The sequence below is a fragment of the Carassius carassius genome, chromosome 20 (assembly GCF_963082965.1).
Source record: "Carassius carassius chromosome 20, fCarCar2.1, whole genome shotgun sequence".
NCBI classification, from domain to species: Eukaryota; Metazoa; Chordata; class Actinopteri; order Cypriniformes; family Cyprinidae; genus Carassius; species Carassius carassius.
Window position 1 is genome coordinate 28,248,799 of NC_081774.1, and position 18,448 is coordinate 28,267,246.

The window sequence follows — 18,448 nt, forward strand, 5'->3', positions numbered from 1 at the left end:
ACACAGACTGATATATTTCAAATGGTTATTTATTTTAATTTTGATGATTATAACTGACAATTAAGGAAAATACCAAATTCAGTATCTCAGAAAATTTTAATATACACCACATCTAGTTAAAACATCTCCGCTATTCAGAATGACGCAAGTGCACCAGGTCATGTGAAAAGAACCAACCCAATCAGCTTTCTTCGGTGGGAAAATACCCATTGTGTTTGAAAAAATGGGGTGCACACAAACACTTTTTCTTCGTTACTGCAAGGGTTTTTTGGTGGTGGAAATCAATTACTGAAATTTCCTTATAAATAGGGCTGTGCGATTAATCGAAATCGAATCGAAATCACAATTTGAGACGTTGCGATTTGCTAATCGCAAAAGCCTGCAATGTGGACGCGATATTATTCTGTTCCAGAGCATATGCATGACTGTCAGCCTTCAGTGACAGTCTTACTAACCATTGGAGTGAGTACAGTCGTGGCCAAAAGTTTTGAGAATTACATAAATATTAGTTTTCAAAAAGTTTGCTGCTAAACTGCTTTTAGATCTTTGTTTCAGTTGTTTCTGTGATGTACTGAAATATAATTACAAGCACTTCATAGGTTTCAAAGGCTTTTATCGACAATTACATGACATTTATGCAAAGAGTCAGTATTTGCAGTGTTGCCCTTCTTTTTCAGGACCTCTGCAATTCGACTGGGCATGCTCTCAATCAACAAATGACCGATAGCAACCCATTCTTTCATAATCACTTCTTGGAGTTTGTCAGAATTAGTGGGTTTTTGTTTGTCCACCCGCCTCTTGAGGATTGACCACAAGTTCTCAATGGGATTAAGATCTGGGGAGTTTCAAGGCCATGGACCCAAAATTTCAACATTCTGGTCCCCGAGCCACTTAGTTATCACTTTTGCCTTATGGCACGGTGCTCCATCGTGCTGGAAAATGCATTGTTCTTCACCAAACTGTTGTTGGATTGTTGGAAGAAGTTGCTGTTGGAGTGTGTTTTGGTACCATTCTTTATTCATGGCTGTGTTTTTGGGCAGAATTGTGAGTGAGCCCACTCCCTTGGATGAGAAGCAACCCCACACATGAATGGTGTCAGGATGCTTTACTGCTGGCATGACACAGGACTGATGGTAGCGCTCATCTTTTCTTCTCCGGACAAGCCTTCTTCCAGATGCCCCAAACAATCGGAAAGGGGCTTCATCGGAGAATATGACTTTGCCCCAGTCCTCAGCAGTCCATTCACTATACTTTCTGCAGAAGATCAATCTGTCCCTGAGGTTTTTTTTTGGAGAGAAGTGGCTTCTTTGCTGCCCTTCTTGACACCAGGCCATCTTCCAAAAGTCTTCGCCACACTGTGCGTGCAGATGCGCTCACACCTGCCTGCTGCCATTCCTGAGCAAGCTCTGCACTGGTGGCACTCCGATCCCGCAGCTGAATCCTCTTTAGGAGATGATCCTGGCGCTTGCTGGACTTTCTTGGACGCCCTGAAGCCTTCTTCACAAGAATTGAACCTCTTTCCTTGAAGTTCTTGATGATCTTATAAGTTGTTGATTTAGGTGCAATCTTAGTAGCCACAATATCCTTGCCTGTGAAGCCATTTTTATGCAACGCAATGATGGCTGCACGCATTTCTTTGCAGGTCACCATGGTTAACAATGGAAGAACAATGATTTCAAGCATCACCCTCCTTTTAACATGTCAAGTCTGCCATTCTAACCCAATCTGCCTGACATAATGATCTCCAGCCTTGTGCTCGTCAACATTCTCACCTGAGTTAAAAAGACCATTACTGAAATGATCTCAGCAGGTCCTTTAATGACAGCAATGAAATGCAGTGGAAAGGTTTTTTTGGGATTAAGTTAATTTTCATGGCAAAGAAGGACTATGCAATTCATCTGATCACTCTTCATAACATTCTGTAGTATATCCAAATTGCTATTATAAAAACTTAAGCAGCAACTTTTCCAATTTCCAATATTTATGTAATTCTCAAAACTTTTGGCCACGACTGTACACCTCCTTTCTCCCCAATCAGCTCTGCTCTAAGCAACTGTGTAAACTCCACCATTACCCCGTCCTAAATCGCCGTCCTTCACCAGGCTCCCGTCTGGAGTGGGTGTGTGAGAGGAGGGGCGCTGGACGAGTCAGGGCTGGCGGCGTGTGATGGGGCACACCTGAAGGAAATGGAGCCTCATCACCGCCGCTGTTTAAAAGCCCAACACGCCTCTCCTTGGGGGACCGGTCTCTTCCCCGTGCATGCACACTGGTGTCCTCGTGGGTCCAGGAAGGGTGCGTTGAGGGACACCCGTTTACACGGCCGACGGGCCAGGATGCCGGGCCGTCCATCCCCTGCCAGCGCTGCGGCCAACGAGAGTGATGCGGCTCCTCCCGTTACACACGGTATACGGTATTATCACGGTATTGAAATTTTGTTTTAAAAAAGTGGTCATAATACAGAATAACAGGTTAAATAACTTTTTTTCTTATAACAAAAATAACTAAACATTTAAAACAGAGCAATACAAAAAAATATATAAAAGTTAAATGTTTTACACATTAAAGTGCAAAAGAACTATAAAAACCAATAGGTATCACTTTACAGTAAGACCTCATTAGTTAACCTTAGTTAATGCATTAACATTCAAGGCAGGGCAAGTTTATTTATAGCACATTTCGTACACAATGGTAATTCAAAAAGAAAGTAAAAAAAAAAAGTCGTGAAGAAAAATAATCACAAAAATGAAACAAGCTATTTAAGAACTTGAAAATGATTAAAAAATTGACTTAAAATGAATTTAAGGCAGTGATTTTACATAAAATACAGTGCAATACATAAAATATAGTGTAATCAGTTCGGACATTGCATAGTGCTCATTCAATAAATGCACAGCTAAACAATGAGTAATAGCTACATTTGCTATAGATGTTATTAATCTTTGTTAAAAAATACAAGTCTTAGTTCATGTTAGCTCATTAAATAACACAGTTGCAACTTTCAATTTTAACAATGTGTTATTAAATATTGGAATACCTAAGATTAATTCTTAGCCTATTAAGTCTAAATATTTCAGTAGTTGGCTCTGTAATAAACACCATAGGGAAAACACAAATCTTTTTTTGTTTACAGGGTAAGGGCTGCATTTAGCGCCATCTGCTGTCAGACAGTGAATGTGCTTTCATTCAGCGTGTCTCTCAGGTGTGCCTCCATGTGCTTCTCATGCCTGCTTGTTTACATCAGAACGCATGCGCTCTTTCAAGCAGCATACAGCAGTGTTGTGCATTTTAAGCAGCTGATGGGAATAATATTCTTAAAATGCATTCCAAATTCAAAAAAATTTGTAATGTATATTTATTCACAGTATTTAGAAGTGCCCACAATAACAATATCGTGCATATTAATCACCGCAATATATCGCATTACCGAATACCGGCACAAGTCTAGTGTGTGTGTGAACTCACTGGCACGTTGACACACAACCACACAGACATATTTAGCTGAGCAAGCCAAATTAAGCGAATAAAAATAGGCCCATTTCGACAGAAAGGGCAACAAAGTTATTTGCAAAATATGCTACGTGGTATTAAAATAAAGTACAGTAAAGGATAAAGTGCTGTATCACTTGCGACGCAAACATCCACAAGCAAATGAAAGGTGCTCCTTAAAGCTGGTCACTCTAGCGAGACTTTATCTCTTTATTCCAGGGACATCTGTGCCATTGGAGAGGTTGTTTTCTCCATGGGCTGTCCACAGGCTGCGCTCCAGACTAACCCCTCATCATGACATGACATGCTACATTATTGAAATAAAAATGAAAAAAAAAAATTCGCGGCAGAAAATATTATCGAGCTCATTTTTTTTTTATCGTGTGATTAATTGATTTATCGACTACCGCGACAGGCCCACGTGACGTTTAACAAATCACAACAAACTGAGCCAGCTAGCCAATCTGTATAAATAAATAAATATATATAATTTTTTTTTTTTTTTTTTTTAACAAAGCATTAACAGTTAGACTACACCTCATAAACACAATTAAGCCTTGAAAAAAAGCAGTCAACCGCCTCAAAATTCAAACTGTATCATCTTGGTTAAGCCTACACTAATTCAACATTCAACATGATCATTTAATTGTGCATTGTCAGTCCTCCCATCTGAACTGAGACCTTGTCATTACCTTTTTTGTACCCCCATTTTTTATTTTATTTGGATGTTTTTCATTCATTTTGATGTTGGATTGGATTCAGGATACATATTCATGTGGACAGTTTTCTATTAATCTGAGGCCATCCTAAAAAATATTTTGGTTTGCAGTAACAGTAATTAAAAAAAAAAAAAAAAGGGTCTGTAGGTCGGTCTATATTTTTTTTTTCAAGTTTCAATGTAAAAAAAAAAAGGAACATTTTGGTGATGGTGATGACGTAGGTATGAATTTATACAAATTAGCATATCGTGACGTCACTGACTGGGTCTTCAAACTGTGCCTTTGGGCGCATAATTGCAAACCTCATTTTGATGCAGGCTATATAGACCACAAACAAATTAAAATCTTTGTCAAAAACATGTTCATTGCATGAATTTCAGGTGAGAAGATAAAAAATGAGGTACTGTTATACTGTTTTACTTGCATCCAACGCTAGGTATCAATGCAACCTACAAATGAGTGACCATTTACTTTGCTTTCTTGGGTTGTCACTTTTGTGAAAAAAAATCCTGATTTGAGTGACAAGTGTTCATTGAATCGATTGTAAAATCGATTGTCTAAATAAGTTTTATACGGCAAATAACACCAAATATAGGTAATATAAGGAAGCTGCCTTATTAGCCTCGGTACTTCACAGTCCGTGTTCCATTCCATCTCGCCGCGCACACAGCCGTGTCTACACAACTTTCAAAGGCGGAAGAGCTCGACACGCAGTATCTGCTGTCTCATCTTTCACCTCGTGTACGCGCACCATCCGCGCGGTCTCAAAAAATGCCCACACGCGGATGACGAAAAGGACATAATGCAGACGGTGTGCGGATGGCCGATCTTTATCAGTGGCGCACGAGATGCGATGACGATGCATGTGGCATTGCATTATAAGGTTATGTTAGCCTATCCAGTTGTGAAGCCACTTCAAAAAAAAAAAAAAAAGAGCATCAATGTGGAGAAGATCTTGTTTACATCAAAACTGAAACCAAGCCATTCACAAAGAACGCATATTTTGCGCATTTTCTAGAGGGACACCGTTGGACTCGCGTCTCGCACAAGAGAGCCGCATGTTTAGAAAGACATGTAAAATTAATGTATTTAATTAAATTTTCTAAAAATATCTCAAGACTTTATGTTGGGTTTTTGTTCCCATCCCACTGCATCTCATGTTTTTAAATAAAAAAAATTATTCTGTGTGACTGGTTTTCCGCCCTTTTTATTTATTTAACAATGCATGCATTTTTTTACTTACGAGGAGTGTCCGTGGGAATCTGAATTGTGCTGGAGGCTGGTCGCTTCTTCCCATCCGCAGAGTCCATTTGAAAACACTATTGCCGCTGCTTACTATAATGGCTGGCGTGCCGTACGGTTGTAAGCCCAAGTAGACGAGAACGCGCATGACGTCACATTTTGTGAATTTTCGCACCAATTCGGGCCCGACTCCTCCACACACAATTGAGCCTACAGGCTGATAGAGGCAACCGTGGTGGACAGTCGAGGTGTCATTCTTTTTTTTACATCATGGTTGGCTCATACATGTACAAATGAAAACTCTATCTTAAAGATTTTTTATAGCTCCTTTAAGCAACTTAATTAATAATAATTGGTTCATAAAAATTATTTTAAATATTATGTTGTTTTTTCACAGTCATGTATTCTAATGCTTTGAATAAACGTGCAGTAATATTTTGCTCGATAAGCTATCTTGAGTACCCAGAAGAGAAGCAAAAAGCTTTTCTTCACCCTAACTGAAATTATGCATTTTAAATTCGAATACAATTCGAATTTTGAACATATTTAAGTAAAAAATTCGAATTTAGTTTTTCAGCTATTTTGACAGCTCTAGGCGATTCTAGCCCGAATCTGTGTCTGTATGCATGAGACTGTATGAATACCAGCAGAATTCAAATTTCTGTTGTAAAAAGAGAAACATTGTGCAGAAGTATTATTTGCTGTTATGCGTGTGTCCGAAGCTGCAATTGCTGTGTGACACATTAAAAAAAAAAAAAAAAAACCTGGACGCGCTCCAAGAGAAGGTCGTTAAAATCAATTTCCTATTTTCGTTTTCGAAACTTGTGCTGGTTGATTCGTGCAATAGATTTTCGAACATAAAGTGACAGTCGACACGGTCACGGTTTTAGATTAGACGTGAGAAGGGATGGGAAAAGATCTGGGCGCACTGTTTTTCCAGAACTTCGTTCCAAGTTAAAGCGGTGTCGAGCTGTTTTAATGCATTTTTTTTATGTATTATGGTGCCCGAACCCGTATGACTTTGAACAGTGACCGCGAACATTTTGTTTACTGCAGCCGCAGCCATCATTACCAAGCGCGAACCATTGACTCTGACAGTGAATGAGAGGAGACGAAGCGAATGCACAGATCACAGTGTGACATCCGTTAACCAATAGTGTAAACATAGATGACGTCACGGGTTTTTTTTATTAAGGAAGATAGCCTTCGTTTGTATGTAGGCCTAGGAAAATTATATATTTACAATACTTAAATATAATAAATATTATTTTATTGCTTTTGTATTAGTTGTTTGAAGAGTAAAAAAAAATGGTCGGTCTTAACGCAAATTTACAATCGGCAAGTCGGTTGGACTAAAAGCAAAAAAAAAAAAAATGGGTCGGTCTTAAATTGACAGGGTCGGTCGGGTTACGGCAAACAAGAATATTTTTAAAGATGATCAACAACCAAAAAAGATAAAAACCTTTTTTTTTCTTTTTTCTTCGCAGAGCCTGTGAAGACGTCAAGAAAGCCCAGGTCATTAAATACCTGCTGTGTACAGACCACATCATAGCATTTTAACCAAATTTGTTTTAATATTTAATAGTATTTTAATAGTTTTCTTTTGTTTATTTTGACTAGCAGGAATGCTTTCGGAAGCTTCAAGCTGAGCTGACAGAATTGCTAAATGTTGAGGAACCTCAGTCAGAAGACTTGAAACCTTTGGTAACAAACAGATTCACTCATCATAAAGATAAATGTTTGAAGATAAATAGCCTATTAAGTCTAAATATTTCAGTAGTTGGCTCTGTAATAAACACCATAGGGAAAACACAAATCTTTTTTTGTTTACAGGGTAAGGGCTGCATTTAGCGCCATCTGCTGTCAGAGAGTGAATGTGCTTTCATTCAGCGTGTCTCTCACGTGTGCCTCCATGTGCTTCTCATGTCTGCTTGTTTACATCAGAGCGCATGCGCTCTTTCAAGCAGCATACAGCAGTGTTGTGCATTTTAAGCAGCTGATGGGAATAATATTCTTAAAATGCATTCCAAATTCAAAAAAATTTGTAATGTATATTTATTCACAGTATTTAGAAGTGCCCACAATAACAATATCATGCATATTAATCACCGCAATATATCGCATTACCGAATACCGGCACAAGTCTAGTGTGTGTGTGTGTGTGAACTCACTGGCACGTTGACACACACAACCACACAGACATATTTAGCTGAGCAAGCCAAATTAAGCGAATAAAAATAGGCCCATTTCGACAGAAAGGGCAACAAAGTTATTTGCAAAATATGCTACGTGGTATTAAAATAAAGTACAGTAAAGGATAAAGTGCTGTATCACTTGCGACGCAAACATCCACAAGCAAATGAAAGGTGCTCCTTAAAGCTGGTCACTCTAGCGAGACTTTATCTCTTTATTCCGGGGACATCTGTGCCATTGGAGAGGTTGTTTTCTCCATGGGCTGTCCACAGGCTGCGCTCCAGACTAACCCCTCATCATGACATGACATGCTACATTATTGAAATAAAAATGAAAAAAAAAAATTCGCGGCAGAAAATATTATCGAGCTCATTTTTTTTTTATCGTGTGATTAATTGATTTATCGACTACCGCGACAGGCCCACGTGACGTTTAACAAATCACAACAAACTGAGCCAGCTAGCCAATCTGTATAAATAAATAAATATATATAATTTTTTTTTTTTTTTTTTTTAACAAAGCATTAACAGTTAGACTACACCTCATAAACACAATTAAGCCTTGAAAAAAAGCAGTCAACCGCCTCAAAATTCAAACTGTATCATCTTGGTTAAGCCTACACTAATTCAACATTCAACATGATCATTTAATTGTGCATTGTCAGTCCTCCCATCTGAACTGAGACCTTGTCATTACCTTTTTTGTACCCCCATTTTTTATTTTATTTGGATGTTTTTCATTCATTTTGATGTTGGATTGGATTCAGGATACATATTCATGTGGACAGTTTTCTATTAATCTGAGGCCATCCTAAAAAATATTTTGGTTTGCAGTAACAGTAATTAAAAAAAAAAAAAAGGGTCTGTAGGTCGGTCTATATTTTTTTTTTCAAGTTTCAATGTAAAAAAAAAAAAGAACATTTTGGTGATGGTGATGACGTAGGTATGAATTTATACAAATTAGCATATCATGACGTCACTGACTGGGTCTTTAAACTGTGCCTTTGGGCGCATAATTGCAAACCTCATTTTGATGCAGGCTATATAGACCACAAACAAATTAAAATCTTTGTCAAAAACATGTTCATTGCATGAATTTCAGGTGAGAAGATAAAAAATGAGGTACTGTTATACTGTTTTACTTGCATCCAACGCTAGGTATCAATGCAACCTACAAATGAGTGACCATTTACTTTGCTTTCTTGGGTTGTCACTTTTGTGAAAAAAAATCCTGATTTGAGTGACAAGTGTTCATTGAATCGATTGTAAAATCGATTGTCTAAATAAGTTTTATACGGCAAATAACACCAAATATAGGTAATATAAGGAAGCTGCCTTATTAGCCCCGGTACTTCACAGTCCGTGTTCCATTCCATCTCGCCGCGCACACAGCCGTGTCTACACAACTTTCAAAGGCGGAAGAGCTCGACACGCAGTATCTGCTGTCTCATCTTTCACCTCGTGTACGCGCACCATCCGCGCGGTCTCAAAAAATGCCCACACGCGGATGACGAAAAGGACATAATGCAGACGGTGTGCGGATGGCCGATCTTTATCAGTGGCGCACGAGATGCGATGACGATGCATGTGGCATTGCATTATAAGGTTATGTTAGCCTATCCAGTTGTGAAGCCACTTCAAAAAAAAAAAAAAAGAGCATCAATGTGGAGAAGATCTTGTTTACATCAAAACTGAAACCAAGCCATTCACAAAGAACGCATATTTTGCGCATTTTCTAGAGGGACACCGTTGGACTCGCGTCTCGCACAAGAGAGCCGCATGTTTAGAAAGACATGTAAAATTAATGTATTTAATTAAATTTTCTAAAAATATCTCAAGACTTTATGTTGGGTTTTTGTTCCCATCCCACTGCATCTCATGTTTTTAAATAAAAAAAATTATTCTGTGTGACTGGTTTTCCGCCCTTTTTATTTATTTAACAATGCATGCATTTTTTTACTTACGAGGAGTGTCCGTGGGAATCTGAATTGTGCTGGAGGCTGGTCGCTTCTTCCCATCCGCAGAGTCCATTTGAAAACACTATTGCCGCTGCTTACTATAATGGCTGGCGTGCCGTACGGTTGTAAGCCCAAGTAGACGAGAACGCGCATGACGTCACATTTTGTGAATTTTCGCACCAATTCGGGCCCGACTCCTCCACACACAATTGAGCCTACAGGCTGATAGAGGCAACCGTGGTGGACAGTCGAGGTGTCATTCTTTTTTTTACATCATGGTTGGCTCATACATGTACAAATGAAAACTCTATCTTAAAGATTTTTTATAGCTCCTTTAAGCAACTTAATTAATAATAATTGGTTCATAAAAATTATTTTAAATATTATGTTGTTTTTTCACAGTCATGTATTCTAATGCTTTGAATAAACGTGCAGTAATATTTTGCTCGATAAGCTATCTTGAGTACCCAGAAGAGAAGCAAAAAGCTTTTCTTCACCCTAACTGAAATTATGCATTTTAAATTCGAATACAATTCGAATTTTGAACATATTTAAGTAAAAAAATTCGAATTTAGTTTTTCAGCTATTTTGACAGCTCTAGGCGATTCTAGCCCGAATCTGTGTCTGTATGCATGAGACTGTATGAATACCGGCAGAATTCAAATTTCTGTTGTAAAAAGAGAAACATTGTGCAGAAGTATTATTTGCTGTTATGCGTGTGTCCGAAGCTGCAATTGCTGTGTGACACATTAAAAAAAAAAAAAAAAACTGGACGCGCTCCAAAAAAAAAAAAAAAACCTGGACGCGCTCCAAGAGAAGGTCGTTAAAATCAATTTCCTATTTTCGTTTTCGAAACTTGTGCTGGTTGATTCGTGCAATAGATTTTCGAACATAAAGTGACAGTCGACACGGTCACGGTTTTAGATTAGACGTGAGAAGGGATGGGAAAAGATCTGGGCGCACCGTTTTTCCAGAACTTCGTGCCAAGTTAAAGCGGTGTCGAGCTGTTTTAATGCATTTTTTTATGTATTATGGTGCCCGAACCCGTATAACTTTGAACAGTGACCGCGAACATTTTGTTTACTGCAGCCGCAGCCATCATTACCAAGCGCGAACCATTGACTCTGACAGTGAATGAGAGGAGACGAAGCGAATGCACAGATCACAGTGTGACATCCGTTAACCAATAGTGTAAACATAGATGACGTCACGGGTTTTTTTTATTAAGGAAGATAGCCTTCGTTTGTATGTAGGCCTAGGAAAATTATATATTTACAATACTTAAATATAATAAATATTATTTTATTGCTTTTGTATTAGTTGTTTGAAGAGTAAAAAAAAAATGGTCGGTCTTAACGCAAATTTACAATCGGCAAGTCGGTTGGACTAAAAGCAAAAAAAAAAAAATTGAGTCGGTCTTAAATTGACAGGGTCGGTCGGGTTACGGCAAACAAGAATATTTTTAAAGATGATCAACAACCAAAAAAGATAAAAACCTTTTTTTTTCTTTTTTCTTCGCAGAGCCTGTGAAGACGTCAAGAAAGCCCAGGTCATTAAATACCTGCTGTGTACAGACCACATCATAGCATTTTAACCAAATTTGTTTTAATATTTAATAGTATTTTAATAGTTTTCTTTTGTTTATTTTGACTAGCAGGAATGCTTTCGGAAGCTTCAAGCTGAGCTGACAGAATTGCTAAATGTTGAGGAACCTCAGTCAGAAGACTTGAAACCTTTGGTAACAAACAGATTCACTCATCATAAAGATAAATGTTTCGGTGGATTTCTGTGTCTAATTATGGCTCTGTGTTCAGGAAGAGGAACTGGAGGAGCTCAGCAGCCGAATAAGTGCCTGTCGAGAGGAATTTGAAGCTGCAAGGAATCAGATGCTGACACACAAGTGGGAATATGAGGAGGCTGAGCAGCTCTCCCGGCAGCAGAGGGAAGCTTTTAACAGCATTGCAGAGGAAACTGAGCCCATTAAGGTTAGAGAAGTAGTCAAGAGTGTGTGTAACTAGGGCTGGGCGGTATTTTTTTTTTAATAAGCGAAATGGTATGAGGTAATACAGTCAAAGAGCAGGTCATATGGTATTTTAAAGTGTCCTAATATTGTGTTGGAGTCCCCTGCAACAGGTTTAAATCATAGACTGTATAAAAACATGGACGTAGTGTCCTAGACGTCACGCATAGTTTTAAGAAGAGCGTTTTTGAAGCTCAAATTGGGTGGAGCGGGCCATCGTCATCTTGGCAGCGCATCACTCCCGGACAATCGAAAATAGGCAAAGAGGCGGGAGCTGGTTGCTAAAGCCACGTCCACCTAGCTCGATGGCGGTGACAGCAGTGGAAATCCACCTGTCACTCAAGTGGCCACACCCTTAATTATGCAGAACTTTAAAGCTTTTAAATAATTTAAACAGATGAGTTATAAAAAAATTTATCTGAGCCAGTTAGCCAGCGCTACCATTGACAAAGCACCTTTACATAAAACAATTTAGTGCTCCAGTCCGTTCTTATAATAATGACGTAAAATACAAAAAACACTTATGCAATCGAATCGTGCCCACATCTAAAGTTTAGCTGCTAAACTGTGAACACCTGGAACAAGTGTCACGTGTAATGACAGAAGGTTCCTGCTGCTCCACATAATCAGGACTTTTGCTTTCAATTGAAGCTTTTTTTTAGGCTATTATCGTTGTATTCTCTGTCCTGACCAATACATGATGATTCTTGAGAAAAATGCACAAAATGTCTCAGAGCAAGTAACACTGTCATTAGTTTTAGAAAATGTATGTGCTTCTCTGTCTCGAACACTGCCCCCCAGCCCGTGAGAGATGCATCTGTTGTCACCACTTTCCTCAATAGTACAGGACCCAGAAGACATCCTTTCCTGAGACAAGACTGGGCTTTCCAATGACAGAGAACGCTCATGTATTCTGGTGAGACACGCACTCTGCGGCTGAGACGACTCGTGGGGTGAATATCCTGTGACGCTGTCCAGTTCTGAAAATCCCTCATTCTCAGCAGTCTCAGGACAACAACTGACACTGTTGAGGCCATCAGACCCAGTAGTCGAAGACACATTCCGAAAGAGACTAAACTCCCTCGTTGAAAGAGGGAGAGGCAGTTGAGAAATGTTTTCATGTGCTCTTCTGATAGGAACGCTCGAAACCTCACTGAATTCAACCTGAGACACAAGTAAACTACAGTCGTGGCCAAAAGTTTTGAGAATTACATAAATATTGGAAATTGGAAAAGTTGCTGCTTAAGTTTTTATAATAGCAATTTGCATATACTCCAGAATGTTATGAAGAGTGATCAGATGAATTGCATAGTCCTTCTTTGCCATGAAAATTAACTTAATCCCAAAAAAACCTTTCCACTGCATTTCATTGCTGTCATTAAAGGACCTGCTGAGATCATTTCAGTAATCGTCTTGTTAACTCAGGTGAGAATGTTGACGAGCACAAGGCTGGAGATCATTATGTCAGGCTGATTGGGTTAGAATGTGGCAGACTTGACATGTTAAAAGGAGGGTGATACTTGAAATCATTGTTCTTCCATTGTTAACCATGGTGACCTGCAAAGAAATGCGTGCAGCCATCATTGCGTTGCATAAAAATGGCTTCACGGGCAAGGATATTGTGGCTACTAAGATTGCACCTAAATCAACAATTTATAGAATCATCAAGAACTTCAAGGAAAGAGGTTAAATTCTTGTAAAGAAGGCTTCAGGGCGTCCAAGAAAGTCCAGCTAGCGCCAGGATCGTCTCCTAAAGAGGATTCAGCTGTGGGATCGGAGTGCCACCAGTGCAGAGCTCGCTCAGGAATGGCAGCAGGCAGGTGTGAGCGCATCTGCACGCACAGTGAGGCGAAGACTTTTGGAAGATGGCCTGGTGTCAAGAAGGGCAGCAAAGAAGCCACTTCTCTCCAAAAAAACATCAGGGACAGATTGATCTTCTGGAGAAAGTATAGTGAATGGACTGCTGAGGACTGGGGCAAAGTCATATTCTCAGATGAAGCCCCTTTCCGATTGTTTGGGGCATCTGGAAAAAGGCTTGTCCGGAGAAGAAAAGGTGAGCGCTACCATCAGTCCTGTGTCATGCCAACAGTAAAGCATCCTGACACCATTCATGTGTGGGGTTGCTTCTCATCCAAGGTTGTGGGCTCACTCACAATTCTGCACAAAAACACAGCCATGAATAAACAATGGTACCAAAACACCCTCCAGCAGCAACTTCTTCCAACAATCCAACAACAGTTTGGTGAAGAACAATGCATTTTCCAGCAAGATGGAGCACCGTGCCATAAGGCAAACGTGATAACTAAGTGGCTCGGGGACCAGAATGTTGAAATTTTGGGTCCATGGCCTGGAAACTCCCCAGATCTTAATCCCATTGAGAACTTGTGGTCAATCCTCAAGAGGCGGGTGGACAAACAAAAACCCACTAATTCTGACAAACTCCAAGAAGTGATTATGAAAGAATGGGTTGCTATCAGTCAGGATTTGGCCCAGAAGTTGATTGAGAGCATGCCCAGTCGAATTGCAGAGGTCCTGAAAAAGAAGGGCCAACACTGCAAATACTGACTCTTTGCATAAATGTCATGTAATTGTTGATAAGCCTTTGAAACGTATGAAGTGCTTGTAATTATATTTCAGTACATCACAGAAACAACTGAAACAAAGATCTAAAAGCAGTTTAGCAGCAAACTTTTTGAAAACTAATATTTATGTAATTCTCAAAACCTTTGGCCATGACTGTATTTCCTTTGAAGGTTTGGTTTATCTTGAAACCTAATCGCTCTCTGCTTGATGCGGAGACGGCGCGCAGATGAGCAGATCGTCCAGATATGATAAAACTCTGACACCTCCGTTCCTTAACGGTGTCAGAGCCACTTCCACGCATTTGGTAAGTACCCTGGGTGCTAAAGGCATAAGGGGATTATCATAAACTCGTATGCTGTGCCCTGAAAAGAGAACCTCAGATATTTCCTGTGAGCAGGGAAAATATCTGTGAAAATATGTGCCCTGGAGGTCCACTGAGGGGAACCAATCCCCTTAAACGAATACTTTGAAACAAAGTTCTTAGTAAAAGCATTTTGAATTTGTATTTTCTGAGGTGTTTGTTAAGGACTCGTAAATCTATAATGGGACGGAGACCTCCCCTCGTTTGGGAATCACAAAATAACGGGAGTAGAAGCCCATCTGGCTTTCCTCCATTGGAAGCATTCTTATCACTCCTTTTCTCATTCTTGTTCTCCACTTGAGCAGTGAGTGAGCGGGGGAATAAAGCTCCGTTGAAGGAGTTATACTCGTTATTTTTTTGTGTTTTCCTTTTGTGCAATTTTTTTTATCCCGCTCTGTGCCGCTCTGCGACAGAGAAAACTTGATTTGTGATGGGATGCTTACACACTTTTGTCTTTCCTCCCTCAGAACAGACCTCGTAAGTAGAGGGAGAGACAATTCTTTGGGGGGCGCTAGGGGAACATGAGCCATTTTCCAGCGAACGCTGGACTTTGAACTGCCCACACGAACACTTTGCACATTTAAATTCCTTCTCCGTTTCACCGCGGGAGGGAGAAAGGAATCATTTTAAAGGGATGGGACAGAGAAACCCTGAGTGCTGTCTCCAAACCCTTCTTGTTGCCAAACTGATGCCTCAGGTCTACTGCCTCTTTTTGTTCCCCTGAGGGGGGCTGACTGGTGTTTCACTGCTGCGGTTGCGAACGATTGTTTTGGTTTCAGGAAAACAGGCTTTGACTGAGAGCCCGCGCTTGCCGGCTGTTGTGGCTGAGCAGGATGGGAAGGTTGATAATCCGAATTACCTTCTCTACCTGAAGGCCTGAAATTCGGAAGACTTTGCCGGCTTTCTGGGGAGACAGCCCTCGAATGCTTCTCCCTCTTTTTTCTGCAGGTCACATTGCTGATGCATAGCTGTTACCGTTGTGACGAACATGGCCTTTGGATCGATGGGCATCCAAAAACTCAAATTTTTCTTTGTCAGAGAGGCCTGACAAACCCAGCCATAGCAATCTCTCTCCCACAACCGCTAAGCCCATACTTCAACCGCAACTTTGAACTGCTCCGCGGGATGTGCGCAGGTTTAAATCTGCAATGACGCATATCTCTTCCCAGAGCGCTGGGTTGGGAGAACCGGAGTCAAAGTCCTTTCAGGCAAGTCGTGCCACTTGGCCGCCATCTTGGCAACACCTCCGGGGAGCTATATCAGAATAACAAGACCAGCTCCTATCTAAATGAAGGGATAGAGAGTCAGAACTGCACTTTCACTGGTCACCGGGACATAAAAACAGCATGTATAGAAACAGCAGTGAAATATAAAAATCGCTGAAAAAATTTGATGACTTTGCCCCAAAATAAGGTTTAAAACGCCTTTTTCCCCACAGGTTATACCTTTACTACGCATGCGCAAGCATTCTTCAACTGTGCACATACGTGAGTGGATCCAGAGGATTGAGGAAGTGGCATGTCTCTTATAAACTGTCTCTGCCGGAGTACAGCTGATGCCCCATCTCTTCTAATAACTCCGCTTGATAGGCTGTAAGGAGGGACATCGTGTTCAAAGCACGTACGGCCAGTGCAGAAGATTTATAAGTATTTTGAAAAACAGAGGCGTCGAAGGTGAGGCTCTGTTTTCCCTGGCAACGAGGCCCGGTTGTAGAGAGCGCTGCCTTGTGGCTCGGATGCAAATGATTCACCAAAGATGATTCTACAGCGGGAGGATCTGCCATCCCCAAATCCTCTGTGGCGGAAGTCTCTTTCCAAAGTCTCTTTTAGCTCCTTTATCTGCTAGTTGGGATGGCCAGTCGATTGACAGTCTAGACGCAGCCGTGCGACAGACCTCGAGTCTGGGCTCTTATCCTGAGCACTCGGCGGAGAGACTGCATTGGGGGAAGAATAGCATCTTCGTCCTTGTCATCCTCGTCCTTGAGGATGGTCGACAACACTTTGTCATCGTCATCTTCCTCTCCCGCTAACCGATCTTCTAACAGCGGGGGAAGGACCTGTGACACCTTCTCCATCATCTCACCCCAGGAGCTGGAGGCCTGTGGACAATCCATTGGTTCCTCTCTGGATTGAGCAGAGAGGCATGGGTCTGACTTCCCAGCTACTGCAACGTGAGCGTGTTTAGCACCCAAGCGGAGATGCAGAGACCGTGTGAATCTTTTGCAGAAATCCACAATCCATATGCACACAGATGAGGAGGACGGCCCTTTCCTCCGGGGCTCTCCGGCTCTTTTGCAGTGGCCATGATGCCTGCACTCTTCTCGTACGGTAAGCCCACCACAATGTGACAACTAGTAGGGAGCTGTGCTGCGACAGAGTGCTTTTTTTAGAAAACTTAAAGTAGAAAACTCGCCTTTCTTACTCTAAGTGGCAAGTCACTCGACAAACGTTAAAAATCTATTGCATTTGGTATGTTACCTTGCGGCTCCACCGGTAAACTGTTTAGCAATAATTCCAAAAAAGTCTGCCTAGGACAGCTTCCAAAATCCTCACGGGGAAGAGAGAGAGAATGATGAAATGGCAGGTAGCTGCGGTTTATATACAGGGAGGCGGGACTGCAGTGATTGGTCTGCCATGGTGTTATTGGTGCTTCCGCGATCAGGCCACGCCCTGAGGCGGTCCCATAGTGAGATACTGAACAAATGTTAGAAATGTTATCTTTACTGAGAATGTAAAGTGTCGCATTACTACAATTTGATTGAATAAAGCACGAGGTGTCATGCTTTGGCTAGTGGCTACACATCAGCTGCCTGACACCGTTGCAAATCCGATGATGATTGGCTGGGTGGGCGGTGCCCTGCTCACACTATCTCACTGCACGCTCTGGCAACCACTAAACACAAGACGGCGTCAGTGATAATGGCGTTCTCGAACTGGAAGTACCGGAAATTAAAGGCGAGAATGTTTCTGTAACTTGCACGGTATGCCCAGGAAAAAAGACTTTATCCACGTCTGCCTCAAGCAACTCAAATCTTATGAACCACCTCACATCAACAACACATGCTAACATGTTACTGTACTGAATATTTAATGCTGTGTTCAAACCAGATGCGACTTGCGCAAATAAATCATGCTATTCGCGTCATGGGGGGGGGCTTCTGCCAGTTGAGTTCACGCAGCATTTTCAACCACCAATTTCATTCAGATAATTTTCTAAACATTACTGTTATCGTGTCATGAAATGTAGTTTTAAAAGTATTTCATGTGAGAATGTAGTTGTTTTAAACTCAAATATTCAGTTTATTTAAAAGTGTGTTTCGCCGATTTTCGGAGGTTATCTATTCGCGTCTTTGCATTGACTTAACATTGAAATCACTCATGCCAGACGCTCTATTTGCATCTGGTGTGAACGCACCATTAAGACTTGGATAGTGTTCTGTTTATTGTGCAGTAACTTTAGGACTAATAAACAGTTACAGAGATTTGCACTAATGGCCAGGTTTCCCTTTGTTTCCCTTTTGTTTATTTTGTTTGTCTTAATTTTGTATTTGAATATTTATTTTGTATATGTTTTTATTCCTATGCATATCATATGGCAGGCTGCAATCTATTGAGTTCAAATAAATACAACATTTTCTAAAATACATAGTTTTTTATTCTTCAATCAGTTAATATAAACATCTTATATATTAAAGATGTTATAGGACGTAATATCGTTATAGAACATAAAAAATAACGTCACAGTTACTTTGCTGAGTAACTAATTACTTTTACAATGTGGTAACTGAGTTACTAACTCAATTACATTTTGGGAGAAGTAATTTGTAACTGTAACTAATTACTTTTTTCAAGTAAGATGACCAACACTGATCACAGGTGTAGCAGCCT

General features: G+C 40.5%; 1 protein-coding gene across 1 annotated transcript in view; it reads left to right on the forward strand.

Annotated features, from left to right (window-relative positions):
- Positions 1-18,448, forward strand: part of LOC132095918 (structural maintenance of chromosomes protein 6-like) — a 121,439-nt gene that overhangs the window by 76,311 nt on the left and 26,680 nt on the right. Inside the window, exons 14-16 of the mRNA XM_059501011.1 lie at positions 11,095-11,146; positions 11,255-11,335; positions 11,412-11,582. Coding sequence (XP_059356994.1) covers positions 11,095-11,146; positions 11,255-11,335; positions 11,412-11,582 — 304 coding nt within the window. The remainder of the gene's footprint in view (positions 1-11,094; positions 11,147-11,254; positions 11,336-11,411; positions 11,583-18,448) is intronic.